The sequence below is a fragment of the Oryx dammah genome, unplaced genomic scaffold (assembly GCF_014754425.2).
Source record: "Oryx dammah isolate SB20612 unplaced genomic scaffold, SCBI_Odam_1.1 HiC_scaffold_19, whole genome shotgun sequence".
NCBI classification, from domain to species: domain Eukaryota; kingdom Metazoa; phylum Chordata; class Mammalia; order Artiodactyla; family Bovidae; genus Oryx; species Oryx dammah.
Window position 1 is genome coordinate 1,840,905 of NW_024070203.1, and position 17,640 is coordinate 1,858,544.

Genomic DNA, 17,640 nt, shown 5'->3' on the forward strand with positions numbered 1-17,640 from the left:
CATACACTCACATGTAAAACACATAGCTAGCGGTGGAAGGAGAGGGCGGGACGAATTGAGAGAGAGCACGGACACACACACACTCCCATGTGTAAAACAGATAGCTCGTGGGAAGCGGCTGTCGAGCAAAGGGGCTCAGCTCAGTGCTCTGTGATGACCTGGGGAGTGGGATGGACGGTGGGAGGGGGGTCACAGCGGGAGCAGGTATATCTGTATATATAACTGATTCACTTTGTTGTATCAGAAATTAACACAGCACTGAAAAGCAACTGCACTCCAATAATAAAAATTTTTAAACAATGAAATATAAAACAAGACAGGCAGCCACTCCTTCAGGCTTGGCTCATTCTCTCAAGGGCCCTGACTACCAACCAGGTCCCCCTCTTCCTCCTTCTCCAGCCCCAACATCCTCACTGTTGTCTTTGGTATTATAATCAGCAAGTCATTTATATCACCAGAAAAGCTATTTGCCCTTATCAGTCTTTTTCAGATTTCATTGAAAAGCCTCTCCTTGGTGCCTACTCTCGAATTCTTTGTCGTTTTTCACAGATCATCATAAGCAGGACTCAAATTTTCTCTTTGGAAACTCTATACCTCCAAACTCTTCCTCTCCTTTAAAAGAAATCCTTTTCTGACCAATCGTGAGCTGCCCTTTCAGCATCTTTTCTCTCCTTAACCCACAGCACTTTGTCACCATGCTGCAGGTCTGGCCATCACCAGGGTGGCTCTCGTGTCTGGCCATCATGGTCTCTCCTATTTTGCCTGCCCATCCCACAACTTCTGGGTGTCCTGTCTGCCTGTGTTCAGAGGTGCTCCCCTTTCCTGCGGCCTCCAAAGGACGTGTGTTTGTATTGTCTAGCTCTGATCATGTCAGCCCTCTGCGCCAGTTCACTGCCCAGAGCTCTGTCTTCCCTAAGGGACGGTGTGGTCTCTTTCCCAGGATCTGAATGGAAAGGCACCATGCACCAGTCATCTTGATGCCCTCTGGCTCCTGCAGTGTTCGGTAATGGTAAACACTTGGTGCCTACAGTCTGCATTCACTAGCGGCCTCCCATGGGCCTGCTGCTGCTGAGCACAGGTGCTCACTCAGTCCTCCAAGGTGCCCGTGAGAATCCCTGGTGACAGAGCCAGGCCTGGAATCCAGATCAGTTCAGCTTTGAAGTCTTTGAGCTTATTGTGAGAGTTCTGTTTGACAAGGAGATCAGAAACCTTCCTTAGATCCTACCCTCGGATCCTGTCCTCCCACCCAGTGGAATATATAAGGGTCACACAGACGAAGGCAGCCACATCTAGTGCTAACCGTCAGGTGTCCCAGACTCCCAGCCTTGGGAAGAAAAGGGCTATATTCCCCCTTGTTAACGCTGTCCCCACCTACTGCACAGCATCCTGTCTGGTCAACAATACAGGCTTTTGAATGAATGATACAGTAGACAAATTGAAATTAATAAGCTCATCACGTGAGCCCAAGCTTACAAGCCTCCATTGCATTCCATTGTTTTCAGGATAAAGTCTGTGAAATTGAATCTGTCTAAAAGGCCCAGTGTGACCATCATCCCCTGCTCCCCCCTCTCCAACTCACCCTCCAGCCAAGAGCATCCTCTGGGTGGTCCCACTCTTCCTTCCGGCCAGACACCTGTGCACTCATCCCTTGCTTCACCTGGCTCATCTCTAGTCACCTTCAAAGCTCAGTGTAGAAGAAAGCACCCTCCAGGAAGCCTTTGCTGCTGCACCCCCAGCCCTAAGTGTGTCTGTTCCCCATATTCTTCTCTCAGAGCACATATTCAACTGCAGGACTCACTCTAACAGCCAAAAACAGCCAATGGCTGTTCTCACCAAAGGGTTGGAAGTTAATAGTACACTTTAAACAATGAAATATAAAACAAGACAGCCAGCCACTCCTTCAGGCTTGGCTCATTCTCTCAAGGGCCCTGACTACCAACCAGGTAGCCCTTGTTTACCTCCATGGGACACATGAAAGACAAGCTTCTCAGCAAAGGCCTCCTAAGGAAAGATGCGTTCTAGAGAGAGACAAAGGCAGCGGGCTCCCTATCACCTTTCTGGTTGAGTCTGAGAGGCACCCTTTCTGCATACCCTAAGCGGTTTGTTTCCTGAAGATGGGTTTGATCTCCATTTAAGATTTTGCCCTTTAGGCCTGTGGGTTGCTGACCTCTTACCTGTCCCTGGGAGGCTCGCTTCTAGATCTGGAGGATGCCTGCTTCTGCTCAGGGACCCCGGCTTGCGGGGCGGGCTCGGCGCCCTTGGTCCTGTCCATCTGTGCGCCCGGACCAGCCTGGTCCTGAGCGGAGGCTGCGGCGCTGCTCAGGGGGGTCTGCGACCTCGAGCGCTCTTGGAGCCGGGCTTTCTTCTCTCTAGGCGCCTCGGAACCCGCCCCTGTAGCCGTGTCGCTGAGCGTTCCGTCCTGACTGGGCTGCTGAGGGCCGCTGCCGAAGAACCACGCCCCTGACTTGGTTAAGAGTTCCTGTTGCTTCCGACACAAATTGCATACCCACATAACCTATTTGAAGAAGAGAAAAAGGGTGTAAATTTTCTGTGCTGTGGAAATATTTTATTTTCATCACACTAAAATATCTCTTAAGGCCAAACAGAATGGTTGTCATCTTTATGTTGATCCTTGAACAGGTCTTAGGAAAATGACCCCTGAACAAGTGTATGAATGCCTGCAGCATGACCCATTGGAAACCATAGACTTAGGTTAACCAGAACAGACTCTTTCTTGGTATTCATAATCTATGATTCCGAGTTTCCTATTACTATGCATTCATCACATTTTGAATGACTGACTCTGAAGTTTCATTTAAAATATATTCATAAAAATGGTCTAAGCAAGGTACTTGATTGATTAGAAAAATGTTGTAGGGAACCATGGAATTAATATTAATGTACATACACCTCAGTGTGTCAAAGGATTTAGAAGCTATCTGTCTTCTCAAGAACCATTCATTATTAAAATCAATATTCTAAGATATTCAGGAGGAATTAACAAACAATGAAAGATAGTCGCTAAAGAACAGGACAGGCTATACATGTTCTCTAGTTTACTAGTAATCAACTAAGCTCAGCTGTAAGAGCTATTTTGGAATCATCACTGGGAAATACATCCGCTGATAAATTATGAAATGTATCACCACTTAAAATCTATATAGCTGCTCTCTTCTTGGGCACGCTTACAGTGAAGGTTAATAATAGGAACAATGGTGTTCATAGACATAATGAATAATAATACAACAGCCAAGCCCGCCTCACTTACTCTTCTCGGCATGCACTTCAGGCTTTTCTTTGTATTTCAGACACAGCACCTCCAGGAAGGCTGATGACCTACCTCTACGTGCCCATTTCCACTAATAAGACTAAGTCAACAGCCACTCAAATATATCGCTTAAGGATGGATAAATCCTAGATACGTCAAGTGAGAAGCAATGCAAGACAGTAGAAGAAGCAGCATTTAATTGGCAAAAAGAAGAAAATAGAATACTGAAAACTTTCCAATGGATATGAGGAAAATGATCACTTCTTACTGTTTATAAGACTAAAGCTAAAGTGATAATAAAGAAATGAGAATAAAAGAAATACATTTTAAAAAGAAAAATATTGCAGACGAACTGTTGAGAACTCCTTCTTTCCAACCAAGAAAATTCAAATGAATTAATAATATGGGGAAAATAAGATGTAGCAAATATATTTGCTATAATATGTTTAAGGCCGACACTTAACTCGGCCTTCTATATTTCCTTGGGTCATAAAACAAAGAAAATTTGGTCCACAAAATCATTTAATTATAACATCTGCACAGTGTATTAAATAATGGACTTCCCATCTACTGAGATGTTAGACAAGATGAGCAAATTCCTGTGTATGCCTATAGCAAAAGACAGGATGTATGGAGTGGAACTTCAATTTAACATGCTTGCCAAATATGGCTATACTTTGCACAGCATATGTCCATCTCCTTGATGTTGTAAATAAGGTCCCTCAACTTCTGACTGATTGAATGTGGAGGTATCAGTGATAATGTCATAAGGATGATGGCCTATAACCAGGACTTCCATCAACAGTGACACCATGTCTCCTCTGCCCAGACCCTGAATGAGGACAGGTGACACCCTTCCTCTTTGGCTGCCTCATTGGTTGCTAAGACAGGGAAGAGAAAGTCTGAATTCATAGAGTTCTAGGACATTGATATGAAATTTTGACTATTTCACAGTAACTAAGTAGATATTAATATTGTATTGATTACACTAATAATTTGCAAAGTATTACTTAGCACCAAGTTAGTTTCTTTCCTACAAAAACATTAAGGTGTTCTTAGGATAAATATACCTTTCCTTTAAAACTTTACAGAACACAGCAAAATTTGCAATTATTACACAAGTTCCAAAATGAAATTAAGCTGAGTAAACAGGCAGAAAAAGAGCAGGAAGGAGACTATACGATTCATCACACATCTGCATATTTCTTATAAAATTTTTATCAGTTTTATTTGATTGTTTCATGACTTTAAGAATCATAAAATGAACTAATAAAAAGTAATTGTCATATTTGGACAAGTTCCAAATTTTGAATATGTGCAGAACTGCTGTAGGACTAATAAAAGCAAATATAATGTGCTTTTTATTAATTCAGTTCAGTTCAGGCACTTAGTCATGTCCAGCTCTTTGCAACCCCATGGACTACAGCCCACCAGCCTTCCCTATATATTGCCAAATCCAAGGGCTTGCTCAAACACATGTCCATGGAATTGGTGATGCCATCCAACCATCTCATTCTCTGTTGTCCCCTCCTCTTGCTGCCTTCAATCTTTCTCAGCATCAGGGTCTTTTCCAATGAGTCAGTTCTTCACATCAGGTGGCCAAAGTATTAGAGCTTCAACTTCAGCATCAGTCCTTCCAATGAATATTCAGGGTTGATTTCCTTTAGGTTGGACGGGTTGAATCTCCTTGCAGTCCAAGGGACTCTCAAGTCTTTTCCAACACCACAGTTCAAAACCATCAATCCTTTGGTGCTCAGCTTTCTTTATGGTCCAGCTCTCACATCCATACATGACTACTGGAAAAACCATAGCTTTGACTAAACAGACCTTTGTTGGCAAAGTAATGTCTCTGCTTTTTTAATAGGCTATCTAGGTCGGTCATAGCTTTTCTTCCAAGGAGCAAGCATCTTTTAATTTCATGGCTGCAGTCACCATCTGCAGTGATTTTGGAGCCTAAGAAAATAGTCTGTCACTGTTTCCATTGTTTCCCCATCTATTTGCCATGAATTGATGGGACCAGATACCATGATCTTAGTTTTCTGAATGTTGAGTTTTAAGCCAATATTTCCCCTCTCCTTTTTCACTTTCATCAAGAGGCTCTTTAGTTCTTCTTTGCTTTCGGCCATAAGAGTGGTGTCACCTGCATATCTAAGGTTATTGATATTTCTCCCAGCAATCTTGATTCCAACTTGTGCTTCATCCAGCCTGTCATTTTGCATGATGTACTCTCCATAGAAGTTAAACAAGTAGGGTGACAATATACAGTCATGATGTACTCCTTTTCTAATTTTTTTTTATCAGACGTTATGTGCTTTAAAACCTGCGTTCCTTTTCTAATTTTGAAGCAGTCCATTTTTCCATGTCCAGTTCTAACTGTTGTTTCTTGACCTGCATACAAATTTCTCAGAAGGCAGGAAAGGTGGTCTGATATTTCCATCTCTTGAGGAATTTTCCACAGTTTGTTGTGATCCACACAAAGGCTTTGGCATAGTCAATAAAGAAGTAGATGTTTTTCTGGAACTCTCTTGCTTTATGTATGATCCAACGGATGTTGGCAATTTGATCTCTGTTTCCTCTGCCATTTCTAAATCCAGCTTGAACATCTGGAAGTTCCATATTCACGTACTGTTGAAGTCAATTAAATTTTACAATTCACTTAATTTTATTTTTAATTTATTTAAAAAGTTACAGTTAATGGTTAGTAGAAGCATCTACTTCAGCATTTTGTAATATTATTTATTCATTTAAATCTGTGATATTATATTTGTCAAACTTTAACAGTTAGGAAAACTCTTGTTTAATACCAAATTTTTCTACATCTTAATCATTTGTATACCACATATTTTTATATTTGTGTTTAAAAATTAATTAAAAGTAAAAGATTAGTCATATCTTTCAACACAGTTCATATCAAACATTGCAGACATGTATAAAAATAACCAATTAATTTCTAATAATCTATGCAGTTATTTGTATTTAAAGATTCTGTTTTTAATTGATTGTTAACTATTATGCTTGCTTGTAACTGTACAAAAATCCACAAGTGATTTGGGGATCCTTAACTGATTTTTTTTCAAAGAAGAGAAGACATATGTATATATAGGTATATATGTATATATAGGTGTGTATATATATATATATATATATATATATGTATGTATATATATATATACATGTCTGCTGGTATATTTACCTCTTAACTATATTCATAATATATGTTTAAAAGTTGAATGGTGTACAGTGATCATTTACTGCCATTTATTGATGATTTTATTACTTTTGTTCATTTCAGTTGTACCAATGTTTCTACATACCCATTAGGATATTAACTGCCCCAGGCTTTTGTGTATTTATCAATTGAGTTAGTAGCATTTTCTTACACATTTAATAACTATTTGATAGAGTTTTCAAATTGTTACTTGTCACATCAACTATTTTTTTGTTACAAAGATGACTTTTCATTTTACGTTGTCTAATCTGTGGTGCTCTTCCTTAATTATTCTTCTGTTGCTTCTAATTTAGCACCAAAAATGCTGTGATAAATATTCACTTTTATTTTCATTGGCTTTTTACATGATTTAATATGTTACAAGTTAATTCTTGATCCCTCAGAACTTATCTTGATATGTGACCAGAGACAGGGATCTAAAGTGACTGTCTTTCCCTCACAGCTAACAATCTTGACATGAGGTACTGGATAATCTTTAATCTCATCACTGAACTTGAAAGAAGCATGTGGTGTCTAAACAGCCCAGGTTCTCCCCTCAGATTCACCTCTTGTTTGCTGTTTACTCTAGTCCCTCTCATAGCCTCCGTAAGCAAACTTGGGATCCTGGCAGTTCCTAACTCACTGAGACGTTGCAGGAATTAATGACATAATTCATCTAAATCACTCGGCACAGAGCCGGACAGACAGTAAGAGCTTACGAGGCACTGATAACGTGGTACTGTGTAATTATTACTAACAACTAATCATTTCCATCATCATCGCCTTGTTAATCATACGTGTAACATTTGGGGGGGCTCTCTGTAGCATACAAAGCCATCAAGAAACTTGTATTTTGTTCCTAAGAGAAACAGAGAGATGTTCCAGTGCACTTATTAATCCAACTGCATTAGTTAAATTATGACGCACAGCCCTCATCTTGATGGCTTCCACGTGGGCTGCCTGATGGCGGGTCTCTCACTGCTCCTGTTTAACTATCTGTGTGGGTCACTGCGCGTCAAAGGGAGTGTGACCGTTGAAAATGATGACCCATCCTCCTGCTCTGCTAATGAGGACGTTACATCATCTCTCTATATTTCAGTTTACTCATGCATAAAATAGGGAAAATAATAATAGTGATGCTTTCACAGACCATGTGTTAGGATTTAGTCAGTGAGAGAATGTATACAACCTTGTTTAGCACATGGAAAGCACTCAATACATATGAATTATTAACAGCAAACAAAAACTCACTGGAGATGACTTTAGTTAAAGGTAGAAGTCTTTTCATTTTCCTGTAAAAAGTGCCATACTCTGGACATATTTCTGATTTAAACAAAGGTTTCTGTAATGTAATTTTTTTTTTTTTTCTAGGCTATGGGCCTACAGGGAGAAGGCAATGGCACCCCACTCCAGTACTCTTGCCTGGAAAATCCCATGGATGGAGGAGATTGGTAGACTACAGTCCATGGGGTCGCTAAGAGTCGGACACGACTGAGCGACTTCACTTTCACACATTGGAAAAGGAAATGGCAACCCATTCCAGTGTTCTTGCCTGGAGAATCCCAGGGACGGGGGAGCCTGATGGGCTGCGGTCCATGGGGTCGCACAGAGTCGGACACGACTGAAGTGACTGAGCAGCAGCAGCAGCATGGGCCTACAGCAGTGAACAAAATGACATGTGGAGTTCACATTCCAGTGAAAAAGACAGACGAAAACAAAAAATGATAGTAAATAGATGAGGAATGCTGGGTAGTGAGATGTGCAATAGAAAAAAAATGAAAAAGAACAGGCATTCTGTGTGATTGTGGACAGGGTTGGTTTATCTTCAGACTAGCTGTCGGAAACATTTTGCTGAGAGAGGTATTGAAAAAGTCCAGCTGTAACAATAGCAAGTGAAGACGATTTTGAAGAGACATAAACCTTTTGATTTCAAGGCAGTGAAGGTGGAGCCCTGTAGTAGGTTCACCAAGCAATTAGGGTCAGACTGAGTGGATCTTCGGGAGTCATGGTGAAGACTGACTTTCATAATGAGAGTAATGGAAACTCTTGGAAGGTTTTGAGCAGGGAAGTGACCTAATGTGTTATGTTTTAATAGGATCCTTCTAGCTACTGTGTTGGGGACAAAATGAAGAGACTCAGGTGAAAATTTTTTTGAATTGAATTCTAACACAGTAAGTTCCCTACATAAGTGTGAGTTCTGTTCAAAGCGCTTGTTCATAAGTCCAGTCTGTAAGTTCAATAAGGTTAGCCCAGCTAACACTGTGGGTTTTACAGCAATGTACTGTAATAGATTTGTAATATTTTTCACACAAACAATACACAAAAACACAAAAAGAAAACATTTTAATTTTACAGTGCAGTACCTTGAAAAGTAGTACTGCACAGCAGCTGGCATACAGGGGCTGGCATCATGTGAATAGGACTGTTGGGGGTTACTACTCTGCTGTTTGCGTTCATTTTTGCTATACGTGTTTTTTAAGCCCTGTAGGTTATCTTTTTGTGTCATTTTGTTGGTGGTGTATCTCTTCTCATATACAGCACAAGACTGAATTGTATTTATTTGTCTAACTTTTGTGTTTTACTAGCATCTAGAAATGCACAGTCCTTATTTGAGAGGTCCCGACTCATACTCCTTTCCTGGCATTCGGTAAGTTTATTGACATTTAATAAATTGTGGCAATTATTATCGCTATAATCTTAATTTAAGGAGCAGAATCATATCTGTTGTTTGCAAGGGCAGTATTGAGGACCTCTGTATGAGAATTCACAAGTAAGTTCAAATTTGCCATTTTTAATGACATGCATGTGTGCGTGCTCAGTCGCTTCCGTCGTGTCTGACTCTTTGCAACCCCATGGACTATACAGAGCCCACTAGGCTCCTTTGTCCATGGGATTCCCCAGGCAAGAATACGGGAGTGGGTTGCCATGCCCTCCCCCAGGAGAATCTTGCCAACTCAGGGATCGAATCTGTGTCTCATGTCTCCTGCATTACCAGGCAGGCTCTTTACTACTAGCGCCACCTGGGAAGCCCCTTCTAGTGAAAGAAAGTGTATAAAGTCTAATCAAATATTCTACTCTGAGTAAAATGACTCTTATTATAGGTATTACTTGGTCAATAGATAACTGGCATTATGGAAATTCACAAGTAATATTGAAGTACTTTTTATTCTTTTGATTTATAACATCACATAAGTTTCATATGTACAATATTTTATCTTGAATTCTGTATACAGGACTGCATGCTCACCGCCAAAAATTTAGTTTCCACCTGTCACCATCGAGTTGACCACCTTTACTCATTTCAGCCTCCCCAGCCTCCCCTTCACTCTGTTAACTGATAGTCTGTTCCCTGTAACTTCTGGCTTTGTTTGGTTTGTTCATTCATTTTATTTGTTTCCTTGTTTTATTATATTGCACTTATGCGTGAAATTATTTGTCTTTCTCTGTTTGACTTATTTCACTTAGCATGATGCCCTCAAGATCAATCCATGTAGTCACAAATGGAAAAAATAAATATCTTTTCTAATGGCTGAGTAATATTCCGTTGTAAGAGACACATCTCCTTTATACATTCATCTGTTGACAGGCACTAAGGTTGTTTCTGTGTTTGACTACTGTGGATAATGCTATGGTGAATATAGGGGGGCATTTTTTTTCAAATTAGTGCTTTTATAATCTTTGAATAAAACATCCAGAAGTGGAATAGCTAGATCATATGGTAGTAATATTTGTAATTTTGGGGGGAACACCTATAATTCCTTAGGGCTTCCCTGGTAGCTCAACTGGTAAAGAATTCTCCATATTAGCTTCACCAATTTACAATCTCACCAACAGTACCTGAGGGTTCCCTTTACTCCATATCCTTTGATTTCTTTGTTGACACAATAGTTGTTCAGTAGCATGTTGTTTAGTCTTCATGTTTTGTGATTTTCCAGCTTTCCAGCTTTAGTTGATCTCTAATCTCATACCTTTGTGATTAGAAAAGATTCTTATACAATTCCAATCTTCTTAAGTTTTTTGTGTCCCCATCTATGGTCTATCCTAACAACGCTGCATGTGTACTTGAAAAGACTGTGTATTCTGATGCATTTGGATGGAATGTTCTGTATAAATCTATCAAGTCCCTTTTGTATAAGGGGATTCCCAGCTGGCACAGTTAGGAAGGAATCTGCCTGCCAATGCAGAGGCCATAGGTTTGATGCCAGGGTTGGGAAGATCCCCTGAATGAGGAAATGGCAACTCATTGCAGTAGGATTGCCTGAAAGATTCCATGGACAAAGGAGCCTGGCAGGCTGCAGTCCATGGGGTCACTAAGAGTTGGACACAACTGAGAGATTGAGCACAATTACGTCTGATGTTTCATTTTAGGCCTCTGTCTCCTTTTTAACTTTCTTTCCAGATGATCCATCCATTGACGTATTGATGCTTCTATTCGAGGTGCATGTATATTAGTCACTGTTATGTCTTGATGACTTGTCCCCTCTTTATATAACGCCCATCTTTGTTTTGGCGTGAAGACTATTTTCTCTGATATGAAAGTGGCCATACTCTCTTTTTGCTGCCATTTCCTTAGCATATAATCTTTCATCCCTTCTCTTTGAGCTTATGTTTGTCTTTACAGCTATAGTTTGGTCCTGTTTTTTAATCCATCTAGCCACTCTGTGTCTTTTCAATGGTGAATTTAAGTTACTTATATTTAAGGTGATTACTGATAAATGAGAACTTAGTGTTGCCATTTTATTTTTTTCTTTTCTGGTTGTTCTATATCGCCATTGATTCTTTATGTTTTCTGTCATTTCAATTTGGTGGTTTTCTATTAATATCTCATAAATAAAATAATCTGTTTTATGCAGATGACATCTTATTTTCATTTGCCTACATGGATATCATCCTTTTTTTTCTTCCCTATTTGTATTTTTGTTGTCTCAAATTCTTTTCTTATGTTGTGAGTTTGTTACCAAATTGAAGTAGCTATTGTTATTTTTTTTTATTGTTTTTTCTTCTTTAACAACCTATTCTGATTAAGAACCTCTTCAGTCTGATTCTATTTACCTACTTATTCAAAATTTATGTATTTAAAAAAATTTGTTTTTGATATGGATAATTTTTAACATCTTTATTTAATATGTTATAATATTGCTTCTGTTATTTTTTTTAAGTTCTGTTTTTTTGGCCGTGAGACATGTGGTATCTTAATTCCCAGATCAGGGATCAAACCACAGTCCCTGCATTGGAAGGTGAAGTCTTAACCACTGGCCTGCCAGAGAGGTCCCATCAAAGTACTTTTGGCTTTTTTTTTTCAAGTAGAGCTCCTTCCAACTTTTCTAGTAAGGTAAATCTGATGATGATGAACTCCCTCAGCTTTTGTCTGTCTGAGACAGCTTTTATTTCTCCTTCATGTCTGCAGGGTAACTTTCCTGGATAGAGTATTCTTGCCTGACATTTTTCCTCTATCAGTGTTCTGAGAATGTCATTCTCCTTCCTTAGATGGCAGAGTTTCTGCTGAGAAATCTGCTGACAGCCTAATAGAGGTTACTTTGCAAGTGACCATCCATTTTTCCCCAGCCACTTTAAAATTCTTTGTCATTGATTTTCAATAGTTTTAATATAACGTCTCTTGGAAATGGTCTTTTTGCATTGAGATAATTAGGTGTTCTCAGTTTCACGGAATGGTAAGTCCAGTTCCTAAGGTTTGGGAAATTCTCAATTAATAGTTCTTTAAATAAATTCTTTACTCTTTTCTTCTTTCTTCTCCTGGGATAACTATTCTCTTAATTTTGCACTTCCCAATAGGGTTAGGTAGTTCTTGCAGAGTTTCTTCTTTTTTAAAATGGCTTATTCTCTTTCCTCTTGTGCGTGTATGGTTTCTAGACTTCCATCTTTGAGCTCACTAATTCTTCCATATGGTCTGTTTTATTTCCAATGTCTTTAATGTATTCTTCATGTCCTTAATTGAGGTCTTCAGCTCCAAAATTTCTGTTTGGATCTCTTTTAGAATTTTGGTCTCTTTGGTAAAGTATTCTTTCTGTTTGAGAATTCTATTCCTAAACTCATGGACCTGCCTGAGTTCTTGCTTCTCTGCATCTCTTATTCCATTTTGATCAGAACTCCCTTTTTGCCATGCCATGTGACATGTAGGATCATAGTTTAATGGCCAGGGATCGAACCTGTGCTTGAGAGTGTGGTGTCTTAACTGCTGACTGCCCGTGAAGTTCCATAAAGTATTTTTGAAGCTTATACAATAAATGGGTATCCATGTCTATTAGATTAACACAGTATTTGCAGGATAAAACATGCAAAATATAAATTTAAGTGAATGAGATTAAAAATATATAGAATAATGTATATAAAATATATAGAAAAATAATAGAATAATAATTTTATTTTGTACTTGAATAAAATTATAAAACAATCACAAAAATATTGGAATATCCTAATTTTGAAAATAAAGGAACACATATCTAAATATGCCAATTTCAAGGAAGAAACCATGAAATTAAAATGTGGTTTTGGTGTAAATGTTAATAAAATACAACTTATCAAAATTTCTGAGATGTTGTTAACGTACTTTTTAGAAAATTATAGCTTAAAATACTGCATTCCAAAAGAAAAAAAAATTACAAAATCAATGATCTCAGTTTTGACAATAAAAAGAACAAACATAATAAAATTAACAAGAATAATGAAATAAAGAAGAAAACAATAAAGATGAGAGGGTAAACCCATTACACATAAAATTTAAAAATCAATGAAACCTAGAGAAAATCAATGAAATTAGAAACTGGCTTCTTTGAAAGGACTAATAAAATTGATGAACATCTCACTTCACTGAAAAATTTAAAAAAATCAGGAAATAGAATTACAAAAAGAGGAGACAGTGCCACAGACCTTGCTGCTGCTGCTAAGTCACTTCAGTTGTGTCCGACTCTGTGCGACCCCAGAGACGGCAGCCCACCAAGCTTCCCGGTCCCTGGGATTCTCCAGGCAAGAACACTGGAGTGGGTTGCCATTTCCTTCTCCAATGCATGAAAGTGAAAAGTGAAAGTGAAGTCACTCAGTTGTGTCCGACTCCTAGAGACCCCATGGACTGCAGCCCACCAGGCTCCTCCGTCCATGGGATTTTCCAGGCAAGAGTACTGGAGTGGGGTGCCATTGCCTTCTCTGGCCACAGACCTTAGATTCATTAAAAAGATAAATAAGGGAACATTATGAACAACATATTTATTTATATATAAATATATTATATATAAATATATAATATGTATTATATAAACTATATATACAGAATATGTTTATAAATTAGTATACTATATATATAAATTATGTATTTATTTATGCCTTTAAATAAAATGTGTGTGCCTAGTGGCTCAGCCATGTCCACCTTTTTGTGACCGCATGGGCACAGCTCACCAGTCTCTTCCGTCCATGCAATTTTCCAAGCAAGGTTACTGGAGTGGATTGCCAGTTCCTACTTCAGGGGCTCTTCCCAACCCAAGGATCAAACCTGCATTTCTTGTATTGGCAGGCAGGTTCTTTACCACTATTGTCACCTGGGAAGCTCTAATAAATTAATTAACATGCATTAAACAGAGAAATGCCATTAAAATTAAAACTACTAAAAGCAATACAAGAAGAAATAGAAAACCTGAATAGCTCCATAAGTAGTAAAATGGTTGAATTCGTAATTAAAAGACAATATACAATGAAAATTCCAGAACCAGATATCTTTAATGGAAAAGTATTTTAAAAATTTAAAAGAGTAAATGATACCAATATAATGCAACATTTTTTTAGTAAAAAAGTGGAAGATGAACCACTTCAACTTATGAACTCATTTTATCTGGCCAACTTAGCATTCAAACTCAATTTATGACACAAGAAAACCCTGCTATAAGAGAATACAGTTAAAAACCACAATCCCTGAAAAGCATAGAAGCAAAAGTCTTTAAGAAAACATTTATCAAATCTACAAGGAACTTACCACGAGCAGTATATTTAATGTGAAAGTCAAATGTTTTCTACCTAAGATCAGGGACAAAGCAAGGATTTCTGTTTCAACACCACTATGAACCTTATAATAGAGATCAGAGCAAACACAATAAAGCAATGAAAATAAATAAAACATAAATATAGGAAAGAGTAAATCTATTCTTATTTACAGAAGTAATAATTGTAATACTAACATGCAAGAATTCCTAAAGAATCAACAAAACACACTACTGGATAAAAAGAAGTGGTTTTATCCAGCAGTAAGTCACAAAGTCAATATACAAAAATCAATATAAATACTTAAAGATTAATTTAGCAACAATATATGTAAAAAGCTCTACAGTAATATTTATACAATGCTACTGAGAAAAATTCATAAATACTGCTGTAGACTGGACTGTGACCCCCTCCCCAATTTATACGGTGAAGTCCCAACTCCCTTAATTTGCTTATATATGACAATAGGGCCCTGTAAGAAAGAGATGATAAGGGTGGGACTCTGATCTGAAAAACCTAGAATTAGCATCCTTATAAGAAGCATGAGAGATAGATGGCTCTTCCCCCAGCTCCTGCCCATGGAAGCAATAGATAAAAGGTCAGGCAAGGATACAGCAAGGAAGTAGCTCTCTGGAAGCCATGTGAGTGCTCTCACCAGCCCCCAGTTCTGCTGACACCTTAACCTTGGACTCCTCAGCCTCACGATAAACACATGAGTGCTGTTTAAGCCATCCAGTCGACGGCATTTGCTATCATAGTGTAACCAAACTATGGAGACCTGTATCATATTTAATGGAGACCTGTATCATATTTAATGACTGAAAAACTCAGCACTGTTAAGGTGCTATTTCTCACAAAGAAGAATTGTAAGTAGGAGATTGGAGGTAAGGAGAAGAGAAATGTGGGGGCTTTTTTCTCCAACAGTATGGACAGTGAATGTATCCCTCTGTAGTTCCCCTTGGATGGATCCCCAGTTATGTTGTTCTCCCAGGACCTTTATACCACCATTTCCTCCCCTGACTCCCCTAGACCTAGATCACTTTATGGCTTTGCAACTTCAAACCAACTCAATCGCTGATTGGATTAAAGTGATCTGCCTTTACCCTTACTTCCTGGAAGAAGCAAAAGTACTTGTTTTTGATGTATTATAACATCATGAAAGCCTCAAATTATATGCATAAATTTTCATGAAAAATCTATAGCATCTATACAAAAATTACTACATATCACAGAAGGCAATATCACTTGGCAAGAGACAGAAAGAGACGTAGACAGAGAAAAGGAGTCAGAGAGAGAAAGAAGGAGAAGGACAGAAACATAATGGAACAGGAGATCCAAATATTGGAGTCATAAAACAGATATTCTGATAATGTGATTAATATGTTAAGTAAGTTAGATGACAAGAGAAGGGATCTAAACAGAGAACCAGAAACTAAGGTGCAAATGAAAGTTCTGGAACTGAAAAAAAGTAGACTTAAGTACTCAGTAGATTGGTTTACTTTCAAATTAGACAAAATAGAAAATAGGATTAGTGAACTCAGATTAGGATGAACTCAGATAGGGCAAAGAAAAGTAGTGAATTATAAAACATGGATGTTTGTATGAGAGACATGAACCATGGGAAAACAGGTTAACATATGTGTAATTAGAGAAGGAGAGAATATAAAGTAGAGAGCAGAAGCTATATGGAAGGCCATGATTTTCCAAGATCAGCTGCTCTGGACTGAATGTCTGCTCCTGCTATATTCACATGTTGATGCCTTAAACTCTTATGAGACAGTACTTGGAAGTGGGCACCTTGATTTTGGAATGTCGCAGTCTCCAGAACTGTGAAAGATGAAAGACTGTTGTTTAACTACTCAGTCCATGGTATTTTGTTATCACAGCCAGAATTGACTAAGACACCAATGAAGGACATCGTGCCATATATTGAAGAATTGCTGCAAACCCTAAGCAGAATACATACAAAAAAACACAACACAATACCAAAGAAAACCAGACAACCTTCAAAGCAGCCATAGGAAAAAAAAAAAGAGATATTATTTTCAAAGGAGTAATCAGAGATTGAGAACTGATCTCTCAACAGAAAAGTTAGAAGACAGTACAATTATACTTTCATAATGAGGGAAAATGAACACCAAATGGAGTTCTATAAATGTCCTTTGAAAATAAAGCCATTCTAACTCTAATAAAAACTGAATGTATCACCAACTGAAGCACAGTAAAGGAATTACTTAGGTGAAGCTTCAGAAGAAGGAGAATGATGCCAGATGGAAACCAAGATGCAGTAAAGAAAGGAGAGCAATGGTTGTTAAATCTAAATGAATATTGAAGGCAAGAAGCAAGAATCATTTAAAATACTTATCTTAGAATAAATTGCAATAATAGCATAAATATTGGGGGTAATACATCACATTAATGTGGTATTAAGGTCCTTGTATTTTCCAGAAAGTGGTAGATATATTAATGTATATTAAGCACTAATAATATACTAATAGTAGATCTTTTTGGATAATAAATAAAAGAATTAGGTTTTTCTTACAATCTTATAGAAAAACCAAAATGGACTTCTTGGCCAACTCAATATTACTAATTAGCTAATGAATAATAGAATGCTATATATAATTAACTAAAAATTAGGTAATAATACAGTAAATAGAAAATACAAAGCAAGAGGGTAAATTTAAACACAAATACAGTGGCATGGCATAGAATGTAAACAAAGTAAATGTTCCAGCTAAAAGAAGAAAATCATCAGACTGGATTTTGTAAACAACCTCAGTTCAATTCACTTCAGTCGCTCAGTCAAGTCCGACTCTTTGCAGCCCCATGAATCGCAGCATGCCAGGCCTCCTTGTCCATCATCAGCTCCTGGAGTTCACCCAAACTCATGTGCATCGAGTCACTGGTGCCATCCAGCAATCTCACCCTCTGTCGTCCCCTTTTCCTCCTGCTCCCAATCCCTCCCAGTATCAGGGTCTTTTCCAATGCGTCAACCCTTTGCATGAGGTGGCCAAAGTATTGGAGTTTCAGCCTCAGCATCAGTCCTTCCAATGAACACCCAGGACTGGTCTCCTTTAGGATGGACTGGTTGGATGTCCTTGCCATCCAAGGGACTCTCAAGAGTCTTCTCCAACACCACAGTTCAACAGCATCTCAGCCTTCTTCACAGTCCAGC

At 38.3% G+C, this 17,640-nt stretch overlaps 1 protein-coding gene across 1 annotated transcript in view; it reads right to left on the reverse strand.

Moving 5' to 3' along the window:
* The window catches only part of RIMS1 (regulating synaptic membrane exocytosis 1), a 600,054-nt gene that overhangs the window by 255,002 nt on the left and 327,412 nt on the right, over positions 1–17,640 (reverse strand). The window contains exon 5 of the mRNA XM_040261377.1: positions 2,175–2,515. Coding sequence (XP_040117311.1) covers positions 2,175–2,515 — 341 coding nt within the window. The remainder of the gene's footprint in view (positions 1–2,174; positions 2,516–17,640) is intronic.